This window comes from Entelurus aequoreus, linkage group LG10 (assembly GCF_033978785.1).
Source record: "Entelurus aequoreus isolate RoL-2023_Sb linkage group LG10, RoL_Eaeq_v1.1, whole genome shotgun sequence".
Lineage (NCBI taxonomy): Eukaryota > Metazoa > Chordata > Actinopteri > Syngnathiformes > Syngnathidae > Entelurus > Entelurus aequoreus.
In genome coordinates, this window is record NC_084740.1 from 40,550,827 (window position 1) to 40,578,227 (window position 27,401).

Sequence of the window (27,401 nt, forward strand, 5' to 3'; positions counted from 1 at the left end):
ACTAGCTAATTCGAATCTTTTTGAAAAAAAAAAATAAAAAATTTATGGAACATCATTAGTAATTTTTCCTGACTAAGATTAATTTTAGAGTTTTGATGACATGTTTTAAATAGGTTAAAATACAATCTGCACTTTGTTAGAATATATAACAAATTGGACCAAGCTATATTTCTAACAAAGACAAATCATTATTTCTTCTAGATTTTCCAGAACAAAAATTTTAAAAGAAAATCAAAAGACTTTGAAATAAGATTTAAATTTGATTCTACAGATTTACTAGATTTGCCAGAATAATTTTTTTGAATTTTAATCATAATAAGTTTGAAGAAATATTTCACAAATATTCTTCGTCGAAAAAACAGAAGCTAAAATGAAGAATTAAATTAAAATGTATTTATTATTCTTTACAATAATAAACTTTTTTTTTTACTTGAACATTGATTTAAATTGTCAGGAAAGAAGAGGAAGGAATTTAAAAGGTAAAAAGGTATATGTGTTTAAAAATCCTAAAATCCTTTTTAAGGTTGTATTTTTTCTCTAAAATTGTCTTTCTGAAAGTTATAAGAGGCAAAGTAAAAAAAAAAAAGAATTTATATAAACAAGTGAAGACCAAGTCTTTAAAATATTTTCTTGGATTTTCAAATTCTATTTGAGTTTTGTCTCTCTTAGAATTAAAAATGTCGGGCAAAGCGAGACCAGCTTGCTAGTAAATAAATAAAATTAAAAAAATAGAGGCAGCTCACTGGTAAGTGCTGCTATTTGAGCTATTTTTAGAACAGGCCAGCGGGCTACTCATCTGGTCCTTACGGGCGACCTGGTGCCCGTGGGCACCGCGTTGGTGACCCCTGGTATAAAGTATGTCCATATTTGCATGAGAAGCTGTACAATCAAACATGTACTCGTGTTTTGTAACAAAGTAGTTTGGGCTTTGACAAGCACACCAGCTGTTTTTCTCTGCAGCAGAGGTCAAAAGTTGAGATATCCGCAGGCAGGAAGCTCGTCGCAAGGAAAGACGACACGTTTCCCCCGCCTGAGTAAGGACAGCGAGGTAAAAGAGACAGAACATTCAGACCAATAAGCTTCGGCGGCACCCCTCCTCCTGAGAGTCAGCGTCCTCTGCAGTGGACAAATGTGTCTGTGTGAAGCTGAAAGTATTACTGCCGTTCATTTATGCTGGTTGGTGTCGGGGAAACATGTATCAGAATTTGCTTTATTGGCCAATTTGACTTGGTAGAATGTGCTCTCTTGGTTCAATGTAAACAATAAATACTAAAAAATAACTAAAAGTACCAACAAGTAACAATACAAACAGAATCTCATCTGTGCATAAATTATTAGATTACCTTAGGAGAGTTACGTATATGATAATAAAGTACATACTGTCCTTTGTATGTGTTGAAGTAGCCTTTAAAAAGCTGAAATCAGCCCCAAACAACAACTTAGTGGTTGCCAAAAAGGGATTTGAAGTAATATTTAATATTGACACATCTCGTCTGTGCATAAATTATTAGATTACCCTTACGAGAGTTACATTTATGATAGTAAAGTACATACTGTACTGTTTACCTGTTAAAGTACCCTTTAAAAAGCTTAAATCAACCCTAAACGACAACTTAGTGGTTGCTAAAAAGTGAATTAAAGTAATATTTTGATATTGACACATCTCATCTGTGCATAAATTATTAGATTTCCCATAGGAGACTTACATATAATGTACTGTTTACATGTTGAAGTACCCTTTAAAGAGCTTAAATCAACCCTGAACGACAACTTTGTGGTTGCTAAAAAGTGATTTAAAGTAATATTTTGATGTTAGCACATCTCATCTGTGCATAAATTATTAGATTCCCCATAGGAGACTTACATATACTGTACTGTTTACATGTTAAAGTACCCTTTAAAAAGCTTAAATAAACCCTGAACGACAACTTTGTGGTTGCTAAAAAGTGATTTAATGTAATATTTTAATATTAACACATCTCATCTGTGCATAAATTATTAGATTACCCTTAAGAGAGTTACATATATGGTAGTAAAGTACATACTGTACTGTTTACTTGTTAAAGTACCCTTTAAAAAGCTTAAATCAACCCTAAATGACAACTTAGTGGTTGCTAAAAAGTGAATTAAAGTAATATTTTGATATTGACACATCTCATCTGTGCATAAATTATTAGATTCCCCATAGGAGAGTTACATATACTGTACTGTTTACATGTTAAAGTTCCCTTTAAAAAGCTTAAATCAACCCTGAACGACAAGTTTGTGGTTGCTAAAAAGTGATTTAATGTAATATTGTGATACTAACACATCTCATCTATGCATAAATTATTAGATTACCCTTAAGAGAGTTACATATATGATAGTAAAGTACATACTGTACTGTTTACCTGTTAAAGTACCCTTTAAAAAGCTTACCGTATTTCCTTGAATAGCCGCAGGGGCGTTAATTAATTTAAAACCTCCTGTCACACCTGCGTTTACCGGAAACCGGCGGGATGGCCGTGCATGCGGTAATTATTTTAAAACCTCTTCTCACTCCGGCGTTTACCAAAAGGAATCCATAAAATTTAGGCGTGCGCTTTGAGTGTCATGTAAGCATACCATCATGAAAAGCACATTTAATTAAAAAAAACGTTATTATGGTCTTACCTGTACTTATACATGGAGTCCATTTGCAGCTCCTTCTGACCAAAAGCATCGATAACTTGTTTATAGAAGTCTTCCTTATTTTCTTTCTTCAGTTTTAAAAGTCTCTGTTTCGATGGAGATATTCCTTTAATTATTACCTCCTGCTTCGATTGAAAGTCCAGTTTAGAAAACTGTTTTATTTTAGATACCTGTATGTGATCCTCCATGTTAGAAGTTCAGGCAGAGGGAAAAAATAAATCTCTTGCTGCGTGTGTTCACTTCTTCTGCAGTACAGGAAGTCGCAAGAAGGATCACTAGCGCGGCAGCGCCCTCTACCACCAGGAGGCGGGAGTGATTTAATGACTTATACAGTATTTCACACACGCAGCTACGGTATATTAATAAAACATAGCTGCTTACTGTTCTCTTTAGCATACTGTACCGGTATTCAATAGCTTGGACCTTAAATCCTACTGAAAAGCTCTTTATCTTTTTTCCTTTGTGCGATTGTAAACTACTGAAATCAGCTTCCTCCATTTTGAAAAGGAGGACAGATGCGTCACTCGTGACGTAACGAATTTGACCCGGTGGAAGTTCTAGCCATATGCTAAATATTTTGCGAAACGAGTTTGACCCGGCGAAAATTATAGACATGCGATAATAAAATTAATATTTTGCGAAACGAATTTGATCCAGCTTCAATAATAAACCGGCGATAAGGCCAAGCATGCGTTAATTATTTTGAGAAACGAGTTTGACCCGGCAGTAATTCTAGACGTGCGAATACTATATTCCCTGCGCCAATTCAAGGAAATACGGTAAATCAACCCTAAACGACAACTTAGTGGTTGCTAAAAAGTGAATTAAAGTAATATTTTGATATTGACACATCTCATCTGTGCATAAATTATTAGATTCCCCATAGGAGACTTACATATACTGTACTGTTTACATGTTAAAGTACCCTTTAAAAAGCTTAAATAAACCCTGAACGACAACTTTGTGGTTGCTAAAAAGTGATTCAAAGTAATATTTTAATATTAACACATCTCATCTGTGCATAAATTATTAGATTACCCTTAAGAGAGTTACATATATGATAGTAAAGTACATACTGTACTGTTTACCTGTTAAAGTACCCTTTAAAAAGCTTAAATCAACCCTAAATGACAACTTAGTGGTTGCTAAAAAGTGAATTAAAGTAATATTTTGATATTGACACATCTCATCTGTGCATAAATTATTAGATTCCCCATAGGAGAGTTACATATACTGTACTGTTTACATGTTAAAGTTCCCTTTAAAAAGCTTAAATCAACCCTGAACGACAACTTTGTGGTTGCTAAAAAGTGATTTAATGTAATATTGTGATACTAACACATCTCATCTATGCATAAATTATTAGATTACCCTTAAGAGAGTTACATATATGATAGTAAAGTACATACTGTACTGTTTACCTGTTAAAGTACCCTTTAAAAAGCTTAAATCAACCCTAAACGACAACTTAGTGGTTGCTAAAAAGTGAATCCAAGTAATATTTTGATATTGACACATCTCGTCTGTGCATAAATTATTAGATTCCCCATAGGAGACTTACATATACTGTGCTGTTTACATGTTAAAGTTCCCTTTAAAAAGCTTAAATCAACCCTAAACGACAATTTAGTGGTTGCTAAAAAGTGAATTAAAGTAATATTTTGATATTGACACATCTCATCTGTGCATAAATTATTAGATTACCCTTAAGAGAGTTACATATATGATAGTAAAGTACTTTCTGTACTGTTTACCTGTTAAAGTACCCTTTAAAAAGCTTAAATCAACCCTAAACGACAATTCAGTGGTTGCTAAAAAGTGAATTAAAGTAATATTTTGATATTGACACATCTCATCTGTGCATAAATTATTAGATTCCCCATAGGAGAGTTACATATACTGTACTGTTTACATGTTAAAGTTCCCTTTAAAAAGCTTAAATCAACCCTGAACGACAACTTTGTGGTTGCTAAAAAGTGATTTAATGTAATATTTTGATACTAACATATCTCATCTATGCATAAATTATTAGATTACCCTTAAGAGAGTTACATATATGATAGTAAAGTACATACTGTACTGTTTACCTGTTAAAGTACCCTTTAAAAAGCTTAAATCAACCCTAAACGACAACTTTGTGGTTGCTAAAAAGTGATGTAAAGTAATATTTTGATTTTAACACATCTCATCTGTGAATTAATTATTAGATTCCCCATAGGAAACTTACATATACTGTACTGTTTACATGTTAAAGTTCCCTTTAAAAAGCTTAAATCAACCCTGAACGACAACTTTGTGGTTGCTAAAAAGTGATTTAAAGTAATATTTTGATACTAACACATCTCATCTGTGCATAAATTATTAGATTACCCTTAAGAGAGTTACATATATGATAGTAAAGTACATACTGTACTGTTTACCTGTTAAAGTACCCTTTAAAAAGCTTAAATCAACCCTAAACGACAACTTAGTGGTTGCTAAAAAGTGAATTCAAGTAATATTTTGATATTGACACATCTCATCTGTGCATAAATTATTAGATTTCCCATAGGAGAGTTACTTATAATGTACTGTTTACATGTTAAAGTACCCTTTAAAAAGCTTAAATCAACCCTGAACGACAACTTTGTGGTTGCTAAAAAGTGATTTAAAGTAATATTTTGATACTAACACATCTCATCTATGCATAAATTATTAGATTTCCCATAGGAGTTACATATATGATAGTAAAGTACATACTGTACTGTTTACCTGTTAAAGTACCCTTTAAAAAGCTTAAATCAACCCTGAACGATAACTTTGTGGTTGCTAAAAAGTGAATTCAAGTAATATTTTGATATTGACACATCTCATCTGTGCATAAATGATTAGATTCCCCATAGGAGAGTTACATATACTGTACTGTTTACATGTTAAAGTTCCCTTTACAAAGCTTAAATCAACCCTGAACGACAACTTTGTGGTTGCTAAAAAGTGATGTAAAGTAATATTTTGATATTAACACATCTCATCTGTGCATAAATTATTAGATTACCCTTAAGAGAGTTACATATATGATAGTTAGGTACATACTGTACTGTTTACCTTTTAAAGTACCCTTTAAAAAGCTTAAATCAACCTTGAACGACAACTTTGTGGTTGCTAAAAAGTGATTTAAAGTAATTATTTGATATTAACACATCTCATCTGTGCATAAATTATTAGATTACCCTTAAGAGAGTTACATATATGATAGTTAGGTACATACTGTACTGTTTACCTGTTAAAGTACCCTTTAAAAAGCTTAAATCAACCCTAAACAACAACTTAGTGGTTGCTAAAAAGTGATTCAAGTAATATTTTGATATTGACACATCTCATCTGTGCATAAATTATTAGATTCCCCGTAGGAAACTTACATATACTGTAGTGTTTACATGTTGAAGTACCCTTTAAAAAGCTTAAATCAACCCTGAACGACAACTTTGTGGTTGCTAAAAAGTAATTTAAAGTAATATTTTGATATTAACACATCTCATCTGTGCATACGTTATTAGATTACCCTTAATAGAGTAACATATATGATAGTGAAGTACTTTATGTACTGTTTACCTGTTAAAGTACCCTTTGAAAAGCTTAAATCAACCCTAAACGACAACTTAGTGGTTGCTAAAAAGTGAATTAAAGTAATATTTTGATATTGACATATCTCATCTGTGCATAAATTATTAGATTCCCCATAGGAGAGTTACATACACTGTACTGTTTATGTGTTGAAGTACCTTTTTAAAAAGCTGAAATCTACTCCAAATATCAACTTAATGGTTGCTAAAAATTGATTCAAAGTAATATTTTGATGTATGTGGGCTCTGTACCGAGGATGTCGTTGTGGCTTGTACAGCCCTTTGAGACACTTGTGATTTAGGGCTATATAAATAAACATTGATTGATTGATTGATTGAACTTAGTGGTTGCTAAAAAGTGAATTAAAGTAATATTTTGATATTGTGCATCTCATCTGTGCATAAATTATTAGATTCCCCATAGGAGAGTTACATGTACTGTGCTGTTTACATGTTAAAGTTCCCTTTAAAAAGCTTAATTCAACCCTGAACAACAACTTTGTGGTTGCTAAAAAGTGATTTAAAGTAATATTTTGATACTAACACATCTCATCTATGCATAAATTATTAGATTACCCTTAAGAGTTACATATATGATAGTAAAGTACATACTGTACTGTTTACCTGTTAAAGTACCCTTTAAAAAGCTTAAATCAACCCTAAACGACAACTTAGTGGTTGCTAAAAAGTGAATTCAAGTAATATTTTGATATTGTGCATCTCATCTGTGCATAAATTATTAGATTCCCCATAGGAGAGTTACATACACTGTACTGTTTATGTGTTGAAGTACCTTTTTAAGAAGCTGAAATCTACTCCAAATATCAACTTAATGGTTGCTAAAAATTGATTCAAAGTAATATTTTGATATTGAAACATCTCATCTGTGCATCTCTTGAAGGGTATTCTAGTAATTTATGCACGGGTGAGATATGTCAGTATCCCTTTTTGGCAACCAAAAATACATTGATTTAATGAATACATCCAAACACTTTATTAATATTTATTATGTGCATAAACAAAGAACAGTTAATATTGTATGTAGCTTCTAAACAAGAAAGAGGTTTTAGCACACCAACATCGGATCAATAAGTCTTTCACAATCTCATTCATACCACAGAAATGTCATATTTCGGAAACGATAAAGGCTCGGATAATTAAATAACTACAGCCGTGCTCATAAGTTTCAAGATGCACAATAAGGAGGCACTTGAAAAAAAATGGGCTGCATGGTCGAGTCGTCAGAAGAAAGCCATTTCTGCGCAAATGTCACAAATTATCCCGCTTACATTACGCCAAACAGCACAGAGACAAGCCTCAAAACTTCTGGAACAAAGTAGTGATGGCTTTCTTCTGGCGACTCGACCATGCAGCCCATTTTTCGTCAAGTGCCTCCTTATTGTGCATCTTGAAACAGCCACACCACAATTTTTCAGAGAGTCTTGTATTTCAGCTGAAGTTATTTGTGGATTTTTTTCTTTGCATCTCGAACAATTTTCCTGGCAGTTGTGGCTGAAATCTTTGCTGGTCTACCTGAATCCCTCATTTTCCACTTCTTAATCAGCGTTTGAACACTGCTGATTGGCATTCTCAATTCCTCGGATATCTTTTTATACCCCTTTCCTGTTTTATGCAGTTCAATTACCTTTTCTCGCAGATACTGTGACAATTCTTTTGCCTTCCCTGGATGAAAGATGCAATGGTCTGTCAGAAGCCCAGAAACTCACTGACCTTTTATACACACACATTAATTACAAACAAACAGGTCACAGGTGAGGATTGGAACCTTGATTAGCCATTCAAACCTGTTTGTGTCAACTTTTGTGCATGTTATCAGATCAAAGTCACTGGGGTATGTACACTTTTGATCAGGGTCATTTGGGTACTTTCTTTTGTCGTTTTGATTTAAAAAGAGTAAACACAGTTGTTTGCCAATAAATAGCTTCACACAACCATTAAAGGCCTACTGAAATGAATTTTTTAAAATTTAAACGGAAATAGCAGATCCATTCTATGTGTCATACTTGATCATTTCGCGATATTGCCATATTTTTGCTGAAAGGATTTAGTAGACAAAATCGACGATAAAGTTCGCAACTTTTGCTCGCTGATAAAAAAGCCTTGCCTGTACCGGAAGTAGCGGGACGTCACATGAGGTAATATTCCTCACAATTTTCCTTTGTTTACAATGGAGCGAGAGAGATTCCGAGCGACAAAGCGACGATTAACCCATTAATTTGAGCGAGGATGAAAGACTCGTGGATGAGGAACATTAGAGTGAAGAACTAGAGGCAGTGCAGGACGTATTTTTTTCGCTCTGACCGTAACTTAGGTACAAGCTGGCTCATTGGATTCCACACTCTCTCCTTTTTCTATTGTGGATCACGGATTTGTATTTTAAACCACCTCAGATACTATATCCTCTTGAAAATGAGAGTCGAGCACGCGAAATGGACATTCACAGTGACTTTTATCTCCACGACAATACATCGGTGACACACTTAGCTACTGAGCTAACGTGATAGCATCGTTCTCAAATGCAGATAGAAACAAAATACATAAATCCCTGACTGGAAGGATAGACAGAAGATCAACAATACTATTAAACCATGGACATGTAACTACACGGTTAATAATTCTCAGCCTGGTAAAGCTTAACAATGCTGTTGCTAACGACGCTAAGGCTAACTTAGCAACCGGACCTCACAGAGCTATGATAAAAACATTAGCGCTCCACTTACGCCAGCCAGCCCTCAACAGCCGTGCTCACCTGCGTTCCAGCGATCGACGGCGCGACGAAGGACTTCATCCGTGCGTTTGGCGGCTAGCATCGGCTAGGCGTCTGCTAGTCCTTGTTGTGTTGCTACAGCCAGCCGCTAATACACCGATCCCACCTACACCGTTCTTCTTTGCAGCCTCCATTGTTCATTAAACAAATTGCAAAAGATTCACCAACACAGATGTCCAGAATACTGTGGAATTATGAAATGAAAACAGAGCTTTTTCTACGGGCTCCGAATACTTCCCTTGTCCTCGTGACGTCACGCGCACACGTCAGCATAATAAAACGTTTTTAACCGGAAGTGTGGCAGGAAATTTAAAATTGCACTTTATAAGTTAACCCGGCCGTATTGGCATGTGTTGCAATGTTAAGATTTCATCATTGATATATAAACTATCAGACTGCGTGGTCGCTAGTAGTGGCTTTCAGTAGGCCTTTAAGCATGAGTGGAAGAAAGGTTTTTGTGTTATCCTTCATATTCTCTGAAGAATGGCCTAGAAATCATAAATTCTCCCAGGGTATGTAAACTTATGAGCACAACTGTATATTCTTATGATAACCACAAATATAAGTGTTTGTCTTACATGTAGTAATCAGTTGTGGACAGACAAAGCCCCAGCAGTGCAGCTTTAACAATCAATTTTTTTGCAGGGAATCAGTTTTTGGCACAGTCCAGTTCAGTTAGTACACCCCTGCCTTAACAGCACAAACACAAATGTTTTTGAACTAACGAACAGCGCAGGTGTTTCATTATTGGCAATGACAAAGAAGGCCAGCTTCCGCCTACATTTAACACGTTTTGTTTCCCCTCTCAGGCGCTGGCGGCCAACGCGGGCGCGGGGTTCGCCGTGGCCGAGCCGCAGGTGGCCATGTTCTGCGGCAAGCTCAACATGCACGTCAACATTCAGACCGGCCGCTGGGAGCCCGACCCGTCCGGCACCAAGAGCTGCGTGGGAACCAAGGAAGGCGTGCTGCAGTACTGCCAGGAGGTGAGTCACCCCTTGAAAACGCCTCGTCTTTACCCGGAATTGGGCCAGTACAGCGCTGCATCATCTAAGACAGTGTTTTTCAACCACTAGTGAGCCGTGAGATACAGTCTGGTGTGCCGTGGGAGGTTATCTTATTTCACCTATTTTGGTGGACCCCGACTTAAACAAGTTGAAAAACGTATTCGGGTGTTACCATTTAGTGGTCAGTTGTACAGAATATGTACTTCACTGTGCAACCTACTAATAAAAGTCTCAATCAATCAATCAATGGGTAAAAAATATTTATTTGCAAACCAGTAATTATAGTCTGCAAATAATGTGTTGTTGTTGAGTGTCTGCGCTGTCTAGAGCTCGGCAGAGTAACCCTGTAATACTCTTCCATATCAGTAGGTGGCAGCCGGTAGCTAATTGCTTTGTAGACGTCGGAAACAGGCAGCGTGCAGGTAAAAAGGTGTCTAATGCTTAAACCAAAAATAAACAAACGGTGAGTGCCCCTAAGAAAAGGCATTGAAGCTTAGGGAAGGCTATGGAGAACGAAACTAAAACTGAACTGGCTACATAGTAAACAAAAACAGAATGCTGGACGACAGCAAAGACTTACTGTGGAGCAAGGACAATGTACATCCTGTCAGAGTTTTTAGGTGACGAACCCCAAGGTGCAGAGATGATGGCAGGCATAGTGCGAGAAAACATGATTTAATTAATTACTTTGGCAAAAAAACAAACAAAAGGGAACAAACAAAAGGCGCGCACAAGGCGGAGAACAAACTAGGCTATAAACTAAAATAGCACAAAGGCTAACTGTGGACAATAAACAAAAACACTTACTGTGACACGAAGGAACTATGACTAAAGCGGAGTGGACAAAAGTAGACGGAGCTACAACGACAAATAGGTAGAAGCTACAGGTAGAAGTGACAAGTATTCTAATGACAATGATCCACCAGTGACTGGAGGGCAGGACAGGTTTAAATAGCAGCTGGCTGACTGGCACCAGGTGTGGCCAGGTGCCAATCAGCCACAGCTGAGGGGACAAAACACTCAGGGAACATAATCAGGAAATGAAGACAAAATAAAAGCACTGACAGGAAACTAAGACAAACGCAGAGGAAAAACTAAAACATAGCCAAACTGTCAGGGACAAGCCTGACACATCCGAACATGACATGGCAATCGACAATGTCCACACAAAGAACGATAAAAACAAAGTAGATGCGGGAAATATCGCTCAAAAAAAAACATGAAACTGCTACAGGAAAATACCAAAAAAAGAGAAAAAGCCACCAAAATAGGAGCGCAAGACACAAACTAAAAGAGTACACACAGGAAAACAGCAAAAAAGTCCAAATAAGTCAGGGTGTGATGTGACAGGTGGTGACAGTACACCTACTTTGAGACAAGAGCTATATTGATGCATGCTTGGTTATGGTTTAAAGTCAAATCCAACAATTGCGACAACGACTTTTTACTGACAACTGAGTTTCGTTTATTAAGGATTTCTCCTAGTGGTGTGCCTCCGGATTTTTTCAACGCAAAAAATGTGCCTTGGCTCAAAAAAGGTTGAAAAACACTGCTCTAAGACACATTTGAATAACTTAATTGCAATTTTTCGGGGGGGATCTGTGCAAAAGTAAACCACGCTGAAAGTGTCTTTTTGACACAGATCAACAGACTGAGCATAGCACAACATTTTTCATGCTAAAAGCACATTTTCTTCCCCCAAAACACATTCAATAACCAGCTTAACTTGCAGTTAGTTGTCTAAAAACAACATTTGTATGAGTATTTTGTCATTTTATGAAAGTATACTAGCTTTAAATGGCAGAATCCTGTGATCAGTCCATGCTAACTAGCATAGCATAACCCAGGGATTTAACGAGATACGTCATGCCCCTTTTAGCTGCGTGCCTTAAAGGCCTACTGAAAGCCACTACTAGCAACCACGCAGTCTGATAGTTTATATATCAATGATGAAATCTTAACATTGCAACACATGCCAATACGGCCGGGTTAACTTATAAAGTGCAATTTTAAATTTCCCGGCAAACTTCCGGTTGAAAACGTCTATGTATGATGACGTATGCGTGTGACGTCAATGGTTGAAGCGGAAGTATTGGGACACATTGTATCTCAATACAAACAGCTCTGTTTTCATCGCAAAATTCCACAGTATTCTGGACATCTGTGTTGGTGAATCTTTTGCAATTTGTTTAATGAACAATGGAGACTGCAAAGAAGAAAGCTGTAGGTGGGTTCGGTGTATTAGCGGTGGGCTGCAGCAACACAACCAGGAGGACTTTGAGTTGGATAGCAGACACGCTATCCGACGCTAGCCGCCGACTGCACCGATGATCGTGGTGAAGTCCTTCGTCGCGCCGTTGATCGCTGGAACGCAGGTGAGCACGGGTGTTGATGAGCAGATGAGGGCTGGCGTAGGTGGATAGCTAATGTTTTTAGCATGGCTCTGTCGAGGTCCCGTAGCTAAGTTAGCTTCAATGGCGTCGTTAGCAACAGCATTGCTAGGCTTCGCCAGGCTGGACAGCATTAACCGTGTTGTTACAGGTCCAGTGTTTAGTTCAGTGTCTCCTGATAGTAGAAGTAATAGTAGTATTGTTGATCTTCTGTCTATCCTTCCAGTCAGGGGCTTATTTCTTCTGTTTCTATTCGCAGTTAAGCATGATGCTATCACGTTAGCTCCGTAGCTAAAGTGCTTCGCCGATGTATTGTCGTGGAGATAAAAGTCACTGTGAATGTCCATTTCGCGTTCTCGACTCTCATTTTCAAGAGGATATAGTATCCGAGGTGGTTTAAAATACAAATCCGTGATCCACAATAGAAAAAGGAGAGAGTGTGGAATCCAATGAGCCAGCTTGTACCTAAGTCACAGTCAGAGCGAAAAAAGATGCTTCCTGCACTGCACTCTAGTCCTTCACTCTCACGTTCCTCATCCATGAATCTTTCATCCTGGCTCAAATTAATGGGGTAATCGTCGCTTTCTCGGTCCGAATCGCTCTCGCTGCTGGTGTAAACAATGTGCAGATGTGAGGAGCTCCACAACCTGTGACGTCACGCTACTTCCGGTACAGGCAAGGCTTTTTTTTATCAGCGACCAAAAGTTGCGAACTTTATCGTCGATGTTCTCTACTAAATCCTTTCAGCAAAAATATGGCAATATCGCAAAATGATCAAGTATGACACATAGAATGGATCTGCTATCCCCGTTTAAATAAGAAAATCTCATTTCAGTAAGCCTTTAACTTACAGTTAGTTGTCTAAAAACATTTGTACGAGTATTTTGTCATTTTATGAAAGTATACAAGCTTTAAATGGCAGAATCATGTGATCAGTCCATGCTAACTAGCATAGCATAACCCAGAGATTTAACGAGATACGTCATGCCCCTTTTAGCTGCGTGCCTAAAGCTAGTAGGGGAAGTTGCCAGCAGGGTATTCCATTGTTGTACACAGCTGAAAGAAGGACACTGGCAATAATCTTTCGTAGGTAAAAGCATTTTTAACAATAAAAATTATATGTTGACAATAAAGTAAACTTAATTAAAAACAACACATAAAGCATCAAATTTACAACATTAAAACTTGCTCACATAACATGTGCTTTGAATGCTTACTGAAATGAATTTTTTTTATTTAAACGGGTATAGCAGATCCATTCTATGTGTCATACATGATCATTTCGTGATATTGCCATATTTTTGCTGAAAAGATTTAGTAGAGAACATCGACGATAAAGTTCGCAACTTTTGGTCGCTGATAAAAAAAGCCTTGCCTGTACCGGAAGTAGCGTGACGTCACAGGTTGAAAGGCTCCTCACATTTCCCCATTGTTTACACCAGCAGCGAGAGCGACGATTACCCCATTAATTTGAGCCAGGATGAAAGATTCATGGATGAGGAACGTGAGAGTGAAGGACTAGAGTGCAGTGCAGGAAGCATCTTTTTTCGCTCTGACTGTGACTTAGGTACAAGCTGGCTCATTGGATTCCACACTCTCTCCTTTTTCTATTGTGGATCACGGATTTGTATTTTAAACCACCTCGGATACTATATCCTCTTGAAAATGAGAGTCGAGAACGCGAAATGGACATTCACAGTGACTTTTATCTCCACGACAATACATCGGCGAAGCACTTTAGCTACGGAGCTAACGTGATAGCGTCGGGCTTAACTGCAGATAGAAACAAAAGAAATAAACCCCTGACTGGAAGGATAGACAGAAAATCAACAATACTATTAAACCATGGACATGTAACTACACGGTTAATGCTTTCCAGCTTGGCGAAGCTTAACAATGCTGTTGCTAACGACGCCATCAAAGCTAATTTAGCAACGGGACCTCACAGAGCTATGCTAAAAACATTAGCTCTCCACCTACGCCAGCCAGCCCTCATCTGTTCATCAACACACGTGCTCACCTGCGTTCCAGCGATCGACGAAGGACTTCACCCGATCATCGATGCGGTCGGCGGCTAGGGTCGGATAGCGCGTCTGCTATCCGACTCAAAGTCCTCCTGGTTGTGTTGCTGCAGCCAGCCGCTAATACACCGATCCCACCTACAGCTTTCTTCTTTGCAGTCTTCATTGTTCATTAAACAAATTGCAAAAGATTCACCAACACAGATGTCCAGAATACTGTGGAATTTTGCGATGAAAACTGAGCTTTTTGTATTGAATACAATGTGTCCGAATACTTCCGTTTCAACCATTGACGTCACGCGCATACGTCATCATACATAGACGTTTTCAACTGGGAGTTTCGCGGGAAATTTAAAATTGCACTTTATAAGTTAACCCGGCCGTATTGGCATGTGTTGCAATGTTAAGATTTCATCATTGATATATAAACTATCAGACTGCGTGGTCGGTAGTAGTGGCTTTCAGTAGGCCTTTAAACTCATTTAATGTAACAAGGATTTGAAGTTGAAGATCGGATTGTAGGTTATTTAGGCTGAAAACCTAAATGCTTTCTTGCCCAGTTCAGTTCTTACTTTGGGGACGACAAATTGCAGAACATTCATTGAACGAAGATTGTGGCTTCCTTGTTTTTTTGTTAAAAAACAAGATAGATAGATAAGTTGTTGTATTATCACACAGAGAGGTGTTTCAGTACTAGTAGTACCTCCTCGTGATTATTAGAGCATCATTATTAGTGTAAAAGCGGACGTTTCATTAATTTCTTCAGTTTTTTAATGAAGTGGCTGTTGAGTATAAATGAATGAAATGAACATTTAGTATCTGCTTGAAATAATAATAGTTTCTTTTTCAGGCTGATTTGTCATTGACAACCTAGCGAGCTTTTTCATGACATTTCTATTCGCCATCCTTGACTCTTTTGTCGCGTTCGTGATGCGGATTTCCTCGCAATATATATCCTCACCCTGTCGCTTTCACTGTCAGGCTTTTATGTTATTATGCAGCTGCGCGGGAGAAATGAATCACTTCCAAGCTGCGCCTTTTGATGACATTTCGGGGCGAGAGCGTCAAAAGCCACCGCTCTTTTTCTGGCATCTGCGGGGGAGGAAGGCAACAATCGAGTTAATCCACTCTACGCATTTACATTTTGCTGCATTTAATTCCTATACTTAATTGGAGTACAACGGAACGCACCGTGGACTGGCTGACATGAGCGATCAAAGGAGAATGGCTATAATAGATGAGTTATTATACTCATTTAGATTATTGTGTTTTCGTACAATATCGGAGTGACGGCAATAGGGCTGGGCCATATAGCTGAAAACTGTATCACAATATAAGTGTTTGATATTATAAAAATATACAATTTTTTATGACTTTTTGAAGAAAAAAAAAGGACCAAGAGAAAAATATATATTTCTTCTACTATACAGGACTATCTCAGAAAATTAGAATATTGTGATGAAAGTGAATTCAAGTAATATTTTGATATTGACACATCTCATCTGTGCATAAATTATTAGATTCCCCATAGGAGACATACATATACTGTGCTGTTTACATGTTAAAGTTCCCTTTAAAAAGCTTAAATCAACCCTGAACAACAACTTTGTGGTTGCTAAAAAGTGATTTAAAGTAATATTTTGATACTAACACATCTCATCTATACATAAATTATTAGATTACCCTTAAGAGTTACATATATGATAGTAAAGTACATACTGTACTGTTTACCTGTTAAAGTACCCTTTAAAAAGCTTAAATCAACCCTAAACGACAACTTAGTGGTTGCTAAAAAGTGAATTAAAGTAATATTTTGATATTGACACATCTCATCTGTGCATAAATTATTAGATTCCCTATAGGAGAGTTACATACACTGTACTGTTTACATGTTAAAGTACCCTTTAAAAAGCTTAAATCAACCCTGAACGACAACTTTGTGGTTAAATTAGAATATTGTGATAAAGTTCTTTATTTTCTGTAATGCAATTAAAAAAAACAAAAATGTCATACATTCTGGATTCATTACACATCAACTGAAATATTGCAAGCCTTTTCTTATTTTAATATTGCTGATTATGGCATACAGCTTAAGAAAACTCAAAAATCCAATCTCAAAAAATTAGAATATTTCCTCAGACCAAGTAAAAAAAAAAGATTTATAGCAGCAAAACAAAATCAAACATTTGAAAATGTCAATTAATGCACTCAGTACTTGGTTGGGAATCCTTTTGCACGGATTACTGCACCAATGCGGCGTGGCATGGAGGCAATCAGCCTGTGGCATTGCTGAGGTGTTATGGATGCCCAGGATGCTTCAATAGCGGCCTTTAGCTCGTTTGCATGATTGGGTCTGGTGTCTTTCAGCTTCTTCTTCACAATACCCCACAAATTATCTATGGGTCAGTGTTTCCCATAAACTGCCAAGATACCTGTGGCGGTGGGGGCGTGTCTATGGTCGTGGTCACCATGACATCATCGACTAATTTGCATAATTTACTAAAATGATATGATTTTCTCTAAAAAGGCTCAAAAAATGTATACTTACTAATTAATAATAACAGTTTTGTTTTAAACGTCCATCCATCCATCCATTTTACAATATAATTACAACACTTTATGTACATATTTATATACAGATTTGAACAATAAGTTATTCACTGAAATATATTTAGTAATTGTGGTTCTTACAAAAAATATATCTTATAAAATATAAAAGCTAAAATGTTTCTTAAAGCTCTGCCCCTTTAATTAGTGCATACTAAATAATTTAACTTTAGCCTACTACTACAACCATATTATTTACCAGCAACATAAAGTGAAACAGAGGCAGAGGTGTCCTGCCACAGTCAGTAACAAATAAACAGAAAACAGTAGTGGTCAAATACAAATAAGGCAACAAGAGAAGTATCCTACACTTCTCTTTTGTAAAGTAAATCTGAACAGCCTATATGGGCATCTACATCAACTATATGATTTGCCTGAGAAGCTGGACAGGACAAAAACAACAACAAAAAAAAGTATTTTATATTTTTTATTTGTGGTGGACGTAATTCTTTCGTAGCGGGCCGCCACAAATAAATGAATGTGTGGGAAACACTTGGGTTCAGGTCAGGGGAGTTGGCAGGCCAATGGAGGACAGTAATGCCATGGTCAGTACACCAGTTTCTGCTGGTTTTGGCACTGTGGGCAGGTGCCAGATCATGCTGGAAAATGAAATCATCATCTCCATAGAGCTTTTCAACAGATGGAAGCATGTAGTGCTCTAAAATCTCTAGAAGCGTCTGACTTGGGCTATGGAAAAGAAGCACTGGACAGTTGCAGAGTGGTCCAGAGTCCTGTTTTCAGACGAAAGCAAGTTTTGTATTTCATTTGGAAGTCAAGGCGCTAGAGTCTGGAGCAGGGGTGTCAAACTCATTTCGCATCGTGGGCCACATACGGCCTAGGGAGATGTCAAGTGGGCCGGACCATTAAAATTATACCATACTCTGCTATAAATAACCAAAATATCATGTCTTTCCTTTGTTTTGGTGTAAAGAAGCACAAGAACATTAGGAAAATATTGAAATTTAATGAACTATCCTTTTACAAAACATTTCATGAAACACCTCATATTTCCTTAGACAAATGTGCAATTTACTTTTATCATTCACAAATATGCATTGCAACTGATCCCACTGATTGTACAAAGGCACAAAACTTTAATTGGTACTGAAAAATATAGTAATGCACTTTAAGATTAAATGAGACTTTTAAAGAAAGGAATTTTTAAACCACTTACACATACGCATATAAAATCTAAATGTAATCCCTGCGTACACCTTACAAACTAAGGAGAGTGATTTTAAATGTGTAATGAAGAAAGTGTTCGCCTGTCCTGTAAATCTGTAAACTTCATACATGAAACATACATACACATACAATACATACTGAAAATTTATGGAGTTGTATGAACAGTAGAATTCCATCACACAACTTTTGTTTTGAAGCTGCTGACTAACATTAAAGTGCACATTTTTTAAATCACCACAGTAAGGATTCATCTTCACAGAGCTGTATTCTTTCAATGCAAACAGTATCTAAGGCAGCATTTTAAAGGTGTTAGTCTAGTCTGGACTTGTATTTGTTCCTGAAACTTGGCATCTTTTGGCCTGTACAAGTGCATCAACACCAGGTGTCATGTCCTGACTAGCTGTCACTTTCAGAATGTCATTTAAGTGCTTGTTTGTGAGCCTTGAACGCATTTTTGTTTTATTGATATTCATCACTGAGAAAATGTGTTCACAAAGGTAGGTTGTCCCAAACATGCACAAAATTTTAGCAGCCAGGGCTGTTAATTTGGGGTACCCTGGTAGTAGATACTGATAAAATCTGTCCAGACCTACAGAGGCAAATTTGCCCTTCAAATCTGCATCACACTGCAAATCAATTATCTAGCTGAATTTCGACCGGCAGATCAGAAGCTTTAACTGTGAAAGGTGAGCGAAAAACTGAAAATTCTGTCTCAAGTTCACAAAATACCTGAAAACGTTTCTCAAACTCCCGCAGTAGTCCTGCAATTTTGTCTTTGTGATGAGTCTCGTAGTGGCGTCGAATATTATATTCCTTCAATACCGAAACTTGTTGCAAACACACCAAGCACGAAGGTTTTCCGTGCATCTCTGTAAATAAATAGGACGTGGTCCATTTTTCTTTGAAAATTCTACACTCCTTATCTACTTTTCTCCGTTTGGATAACGACATTTTGGCTAATGAGGGTGTAGCGGAGAGGTAGAGACCAAGGTATTAACAACGTCGTAACAAGCAGCAGATGGCGCATTGATACCGTCTGCTGTTTTCAGTCTGTCTCAGTGATGCGGCTTGTCTTCTACTCTGATGGAAAGAGTGCGCCCCTTAGCGGATAATCCATGAATTGCAGCGAATTTAAAATATTAATTCCATGTCTTTTATGCATTTTTTCCACTTTCAAATTATCCTGCGGGCCTGATCGAACCTCCTTGGGGGCCGGTTCCGGCCCGCGGGCCGTATGTTTGACACCCCTGGTCTGGAGGAAGGCTGGAGAGGAGCAAAATCCGAGTTGCTTGAAATCCAGTGTGAAGTTCCCACAGTCAGCAATGGTTTGGGGAGCCATGTCAGCTGCTGGTGTTGGTCCACTGTGTTTCATCAAGTCCAGAGTCAATGCAGCTGTGTACCAAGAGATTTTAGAGCACTACATGCTTCCATCTGTTGAAAAGCTCTATGGAGATGATGATTTCCTTTTCCAGCATGATCTGGCACCTGCCCACAGTGCCAAAACCAGCAGTAACTGGTGTACTGACCATGGCATTACTGTCCTCCATTGGCCTGCCAACTCCCCTGACCTGAACCCCATAGAGAATTTGTGGGGTATTGTGAAGAAGAAGCTGAAAGACACCAGACCCAATCATGCAAATGACCTAAAGGCTGCTATTGAAGCATCCTGGGCATCCATAACACCTCAGCAATGCCACAGGCTGATAAATATTTTTTTTTACTTGGTCTGAGGAAATATTCAAATTTTTTGAGATTGAATTTTTGAGTTTTCTTAAGCTGTATGCCATAATCAGCAATATTAAAATAAGAAAAGGCTTGCAATATTTCAGTTGATGCGTAAAGACATTTTTGTTTTTTTAATTGCATTACAGAAAATAAAGAACTTTATCACAATATTCTTATTTTCTGAGACAGTCCTGTAGAGCGCACCGGTATATAGGCCACACTCACAACATTTTAGAAGAAAAACATATTTTTCCATATATTAGCCGCACCTGACTATAAGCCGCAGATATATATATATATATATATATATATATATATATATATATATATATATATATATATATATATATATATATATATATATATATATATATATATATATACGTTGTGAAATTTCTTATTTACACCTAAATATTTTGTAAATGTTTATTTACATACCTTTATTGTTTCCAAACGGTGTCTGTAACACAGCAGTAAAAGGGCTGGTCAAACAAAACAGAAGTCAATGACATGGACCCACTAGCTGCGCAAGCTAGCTCTCCAATCAGCTAAACAAACTCAACAACTCCACAGTGAAGTTTTGGCAAATTTACGAAACTTAAACAATACAAAAAGGATGGGATAGGTCTTTATTGCCATAACAACAAGTACAACGAAACTATGTTTTCAGCACAAACCCGTTCAAGATTAGACAAACAAACAGTGTACAGGGTTACAGAACAGGAACGCCGATGGGTCGCCACGAGGCGCCCCGTAAAAGGTGGGAAAAAGGTAAAACGCTGGGGAAGAAGATGAGTAAAAAAATACAATCTAGACTGGACTCCTAAGGGGGCCTAGTCAGGAGTGGGAAAAAACCTCCATGCCATGCACACATAAACATGTTACATTTAATCATGACAACTCGCAACAGAGGGTGGGGGAGTTGGTACCCTGAAGGTTGACTGCTGCTATGAAGCGCTGCCAGCCGTCCATCACCCCGAAGGGGAATCAAGCGGTGGTGAAGGCGTGGGGTGGGGGAGGGTGTATGTGTGTGTATATGCCCATTGTCTTGGGTGTGTTGATGTAGTGTTCATGTTCATAGGCCTGGGGCCATTCTGCATGAAAAAGAATGTCATTGTAAGTTAATAATACTAACACAGACACTTGAAAACGTGTTAATCATAATAGCTAATGCTAACGCTTGATTAGATCACGATAGCACGTACAAATATGCATGAAAACACTCCTACAGACATCACACATGGGATGGTTTAGTAAGTAATAATTGTTGTAGTTATATTGTAAAACTTACAAATGCTGCTTGTTGTGATGGACGACGAATGCATGCGAGTAGAAATGCTACGGACGGCTCGAAGACGGAACCGCACTTTTACTTCCGGTTGAAAGCTCAATCTAAACAGAAGGGCACTTGCAGTGAGCGAACTCGTCCAAAAGATGGCGTCATAGCACAAACAATAAAACACCTTTTCAGTGTCTTTGCTTGTTTTTTTTAATGTTTTTTTAAACTATTTTCATTATGGCCGTCAGCGAAGAAAAATCCCTAAATTAGCCGCACCGTTTTTTAAGCCGCAGGGTTCAAAGCGTAAGAAAAAAGTAGAGGCTTATAGTCCGGAATTTACGGTAACATGTAACCTTAGTCTGATGATAATCCCTCAGCTATCAAGGCAGAAAGGAAAGGAAATGTCAACACTCAATGTAAACAAAATAGTAAAATCACAATAAACACTTCAAAATAATCTCTTAAAATGAAGGTGCAAAAATAAGGAATATGTAGGAAATGCTTCATAAAGTATAAGAAAATAGTGCAAAGTGTGAAAATGTAAAAATAGAGAAAAAAAATTTTCTGCAGGTTTAGTGGCAGGAAGTTACAGCTGTGCTCTAAAGGGTGAGCGCGTGTGGTATTAGCGGTCTTGGTGGGGATGAGCGCCTTGCATCATTTACAGACCAAATTGGTGTGTAAATTATTGTTTTTTTAAAAAAAAAATCCCCCCGAAAAAACCTTTATCCACAATTTCTTCGCTCTCCGCAGCACTCATTTTCACTTTCTCTTCTCACTCCATGCAAACAAATCAACCGCGAGACAACGAGATGGCGCAACCAAACGTGATACTTGATACCGTCACCTGATTGGCTGTCAGCGTGTCAGCGATCACTTCCTGCGTTGCTCGGTAACCAGAGAGCGAGAGCCTTTGTTCATGCAACCAACCTTGCCCCCGCCTTCTTCCGACAAAAAAGAACAAAAAATGACCGAACATTTTGTCAAACGCATTTTTTATTAATACAGATTACGCGTCTATTGTGCATGGTTGTGAGCTGTAATCCAGGGGTTGGGCTATAGGGGGCAGTGGCATTTGCCTGCTATAGTGTGAGCCAGACCAGAGAAGAAGAAGTGGCGAGCTGTGTTTGCCGTACTGAAGTGTGTCGTGCGTCTTGCTGTCACATTTTCTAGATGCCAATAAAAGGCTGATTTGTGCACAGTCATGCTGCATTTTTGTCATCCCGCCGACATGACAAGGTTGTTTTACGAGCACAATCAATAATAAACATGGTGCTACCTGCTCGCCCCGCTCTCAATAACACATACTCATGGGACTGTCTGTGAATCTAGCTTGTTGGTCCGCATTATGTCCTGAAATGACGCTACTTGCTACCTGGAAGCTTCCAAGTCAATAACGGATCTCCAGACATGCTTCAGGATTAAAAACTCACTTTTCATTTTCCTTCTGTAAAAAATTCCAAAGGTTGAAAATACAACATACAGATGGTCCATTTTATATTCCCCCAAATAATCCAACAGTGTACCCACAGCACCCTTACTGTCCAAACAGCCCAGTGAAAATAACCAAAACACAGACATGCAAATAATACCGTTTGCTCCAACAACAACACACTTCATGTGCAACTAGTCTGCCAGAGAATAAGAAGACATAGCAACTTAAAAGCTGACATAACATTTCGTGTTATGACATTTTTGTGTTGCAACATTTCTTGTTACGATATTTTCGTGTTAAGACATTCTATGGTATGACATTTTCGAGTAATATTTCGTGTTGCGACATTTTGGTGTTATGACATTCCGTTTTAGGACATTTTCATCTTGTGACATTTTCGTCTCATGACATTTCGTTTTACGACATTTTCGTGTTATAACATTTTTTGTAACGACATTTTTGTGTAATATTTCGTGTTACGACATTTTCGTGTTGTGACATTTCGTGTTAGGACATTTTCGTCTCGTCACATTTTTGTGTTAGGACATTTTCATTTCGTCACATTTTCATGTCATGTCATTTCGTGTTACGACATTTTCGTGTTATAACGTTTCTTGAAACGGAATTTTCGTGTTATAACATTTCTTGTAACGACATTTTCGTGTTAAGATATTTCATCTTACGACATTTTTGTCTCATGACATTTTCATGTATTTACATTTCGTGTTAGGACATTTTCGTGTCATGACGTTTCGTTTTACGACATTTTCGTGTTAACATTTCATGTTACGACATTTTCGTGTAATGACATTTCGTGTTAGGACATTTTCGTCTCCTGACATTTGTGTGTTACAACATTTTCGTCTCGTGACATTCTCGTGTCATAACATTTCGTGTTACGACATCTTCGTGTTATAACATTTCTTGTAACAACATTTTCGTTTTCAGACATTTCATGTTACGGCATTTTTGTGTTGGGACATTTTCGTCTCGTGACATTTTTGGGTAATAGTTCGTGTTATGACATTTTGTGTTACAGCATTTTCACATTACGACATTTTCGTGTTATGACATTTCGTGTTAGGAAATTTTCGTCTTGTGACATTTTCGTGTCATGACGTTTCGTGTTACGACATTTTCATGTAATAACATTTCTTGTAACGACATTTTCATGTTAAGACTTTTCATGGTACGACATTTTCGTCTCACGACATTTTCGTGTAATATTTGGTGTTACGACATTTTCGTGTTACATTTCTTGTAACGACCTTTTCGTGTAAAGACATTTCATGATACGACATTTACGTCTCATGACATTTTGGTGTAATATTTCGTGTTAGGACATTTTCGTGTTAGGACATTTTCGTGTTACGACATTTTCGTCTCGTGACATTTTCTTGTCATGACATTTCGTGTTAGGACATTTTCGTGTTATAACATTTCTTGTTACGACATTTTCGTCTTATGACATTTCATGGTGCAACATTTTCATCTCATGATATTTTCGTGTAATGATATTTCGTATTTCTCAATAAATTTGTTTTGATTTTCATGTTTTTTCGCTCACCTTTTGCATTTTTGCAGCGTCCATAAAATTGTCATGCATATTAAGGGTGCACAAAAAAAATTGATTTACAACCCATTCGCGATTCTTATTCATCCCGATTCTAAGACATTTTATCTTTAAAAAAACCCAAAACGTTTTAAATATTTTTTTGAAATGTATGTATATTTATATAAGAATCAATTTCTAAAAAAATGTTTTTAGGCCATCTCTATGCAACCAAAAGGAGCTTTTCTGACCTCCTTTTGAAAAAGTTTCAATATAGTTATTATACCAAATTATACATTGCCAAAAATGTTGCTATTAGCATGTTGCATCTGTTTCCTCGTTGGGAAACTTGTCCACGCTGCTAAACCATCTGCAGTCGCCCCCTAGTGTTTCGGGGGCACCCGTAAAAAAAAGAGGTTTGAGATATTTCACATACACTGAATAAAACAATTCATGTATTTTACAGGAAAGTACTGGCAGCTCACTCGCCAGTATTTTACTGTAGTAAATAATGACTATATAAAAAGATGAAATATTAAAGTTTTGTCACGTACGTTTTGCAGCGCATGAACCCTCATGTTTTCCCTGGGAATCCCCTGTATATTCCTGAAATTTACTGTCAGGTTCAAACACTGATGACATCTATTAAACAAGACAAGAAGCAAAGAATCAAACAGAGACAGAATTCAATTTGGACTCAATATTGAGGAGAGTCGTCTTTACACTGTACCCTTGAACAGTATCTTAGCACGCTCTGCCAAAAGATTGCATGCCTCCTCCTTTTATTTTGGACCCTCCCCGACCACATGGCCACCGCTGTTTCCAAAGGACAAAGGTCACAAAAAGTTCACAGAAAAGGTCGTAAACAATTCACAGGAAAGGTCAGTTCAAAAAGAGTTTGTAAAATAGTTCAAAAAGAGTTCCATAAAATAATTCAAAAAGAGTTCGTAAAATACTTCAAAAAGAGGTCGTCTGGAAATTGGGCAGATCCTGTCATCTCTCCGCTCTGAAGTCCTTGGGCCAGAACAACATCCTTCTGTTGATTACCATACATGAAAGAACACAGGAACACCTTCATCTTGCTTCCCCCCCCCCCCCCCCCTCACACAGTGGAGTTTTACGAATCTTACTTTTGGTAGGTTTCAAAGACAGCCTTTTGTCTCCTTGCCTGGAACTCATTTCAACACAAAGTTTTTTGTGATAACTTACAAACAATTATTCTAACATTTACCTTAAAAATACCAGCGCTATCGTTTTTCCATACACAGTAATCCGATATAAAAACTACCGTCAATTTTACGGTAATCTTCTGGCAACTCAGTCGCTAAAATCTCCATATTTGTTTACAGTGTTCAGTGTTTCCCACACATTCATTTATTTGGAACGAAAGAATTAAGGCCGCCACAAATAGATTTTTATTTTTATTTATTTTTTGTCCTGTCCAGCTTCTCAGGCAAATCATATAGTTGATGTAGGTGCCCATATCGGCTGTTCAGATTTACTTTACAAAAGAGAAGTGTAGGATCAAGATTTTTGGAGCTCTTTGTTCAGTGGATCAGATGTTTGATGAAGCTCTGTGTCTATCTACCACCACTACTGTTTTCTGTTTATTTGTTACTGACTGTGGCAGGACACCTCTGCCTCTGTTTCACTTTATGTTGCTGGTAAATAATATGGTTGTAGTAGTAGGCTAAAGTTAAATTATTTAGTATGCACTAATTATAGGGGCAGAGCTTTAAGACAGTGGTCCCCAACCACCGGGCCGCGGCCCGGTACTGGTCCGTGGACCAATTGGTACCGGGCCGCGGCCGAACAAGAAATTAAAAAAACAATTTTTTTTAATTTTATTTTATTTTTTTTAATTTAAATTAAATTTACATAAAAAACACATTATATATCAATGTAAATCAATACAGCCTGCAGGGATACAGTCCGTAAGCACACATGATTGTATTTCTTTATGACAAAAGAAAAAAGAAAAAATTTTTTTTTTTTTTTTTTACTACCCCCCCAAGCATTTACTGGTCTGCAAGTACAAAAAGGTTGGGGACCACTGCTTTAAGAGACATTTTAGCTTTTATATTTTTATAAGATATATTTTAAAATTACTAGATGATGTCATGGTGACCACGCCCATAGCCACGCCCCCACCGCCACAGGTATCTTGGCAGTTTATGGGAAACACTGGTGTTGAAGTGTGGGAAAATAGGGAAACTATTTGGAGGCTTGGACTGTTTTCTTTCATGTAAAGGTCGTCACTGACGCTCCACTTCTCGCACCTCCTCGCCGCCACTCCCCCGCCACACCTCTTCCCCCGGTTTTGAGTCCCTGTTTCTGTCGTGCAGATGTACCCCGAGCTGCAGATCACCAACGTGGTGGAGGCCAACCAGCCGCTGCGCATCGAGAACTGGTGCAAGAAGGAGAAGAAGGTGTGCAAGGGCCACGCCCACATCGTGGTGCCTTACAAATGCCTGGGTAAGAGCGCCGCGGGTGTCCTTGGGCGTGCTTTTGTTCAAAGTGCGAGAGTGCGTGACGCGTGTGGGCCCCGGGCGGCAACATTGCACCGTGACTCAGCTGCGTGTCACTTGCAAGCCTGCAGGCTGCAGCTCTTATTGCTGCGCAGGCTTGTTAAGCAATAAAGTACAATCTTATTTCCCGGCTCAGACCAAAGCCATAAACCCACGCAGACACGCGGGGTCAGCGAGCAGGGAAGGCTCACATACTCTGTTTGCACTAAAGTATCGGGACACAGTTGAGAAAACAGCAAGGACTTGCAGAAACAGCAGCTTGCACTCGTCTGGGAAGACCTTCTGAGAGGTTTTGTTGTGCGGCGGCGGGATCGTTTGTTTATTTGTGAGCTTCCACACTAATGGTGTGTATGCACAACATGTCTTTTTCAAACTGTTCCCCACACACTAATCAGCATATTCTTGCCAAACTTGCTCTGACGCATCATTAACCCTCGGGGATCCCCAAATGTGGTGAAAGTTCTAGGTCCCTGGGACCAGAAAGAGTTTCAACCATAAAAGTCCTAAAAAATATCATATATATTGATGTTTTTTTTACTTTCAATGCTTAAATCTCTAGACTAGTGTTGTCCCGATACCAATATTGTGGTACCAGTACCGGTACCAAAATGTTTTTCA

General features: G+C 37.9%; 1 protein-coding gene across 1 annotated transcript in view; it reads left to right on the forward strand.

The window, feature by feature from the left end:
* The window catches only part of aplp2 (amyloid beta (A4) precursor-like protein 2), a 190,947-nt gene that overhangs the window by 69,737 nt on the left and 93,809 nt on the right, over positions 1–27,401 (forward strand). The window contains 2 exon segments of the mRNA XM_062060867.1: positions 9,870–10,043; positions 26,601–26,730. Of these exon segments, the coding sequence (XP_061916851.1) occupies positions 9,870–10,043; positions 26,601–26,730 (304 nt within the window).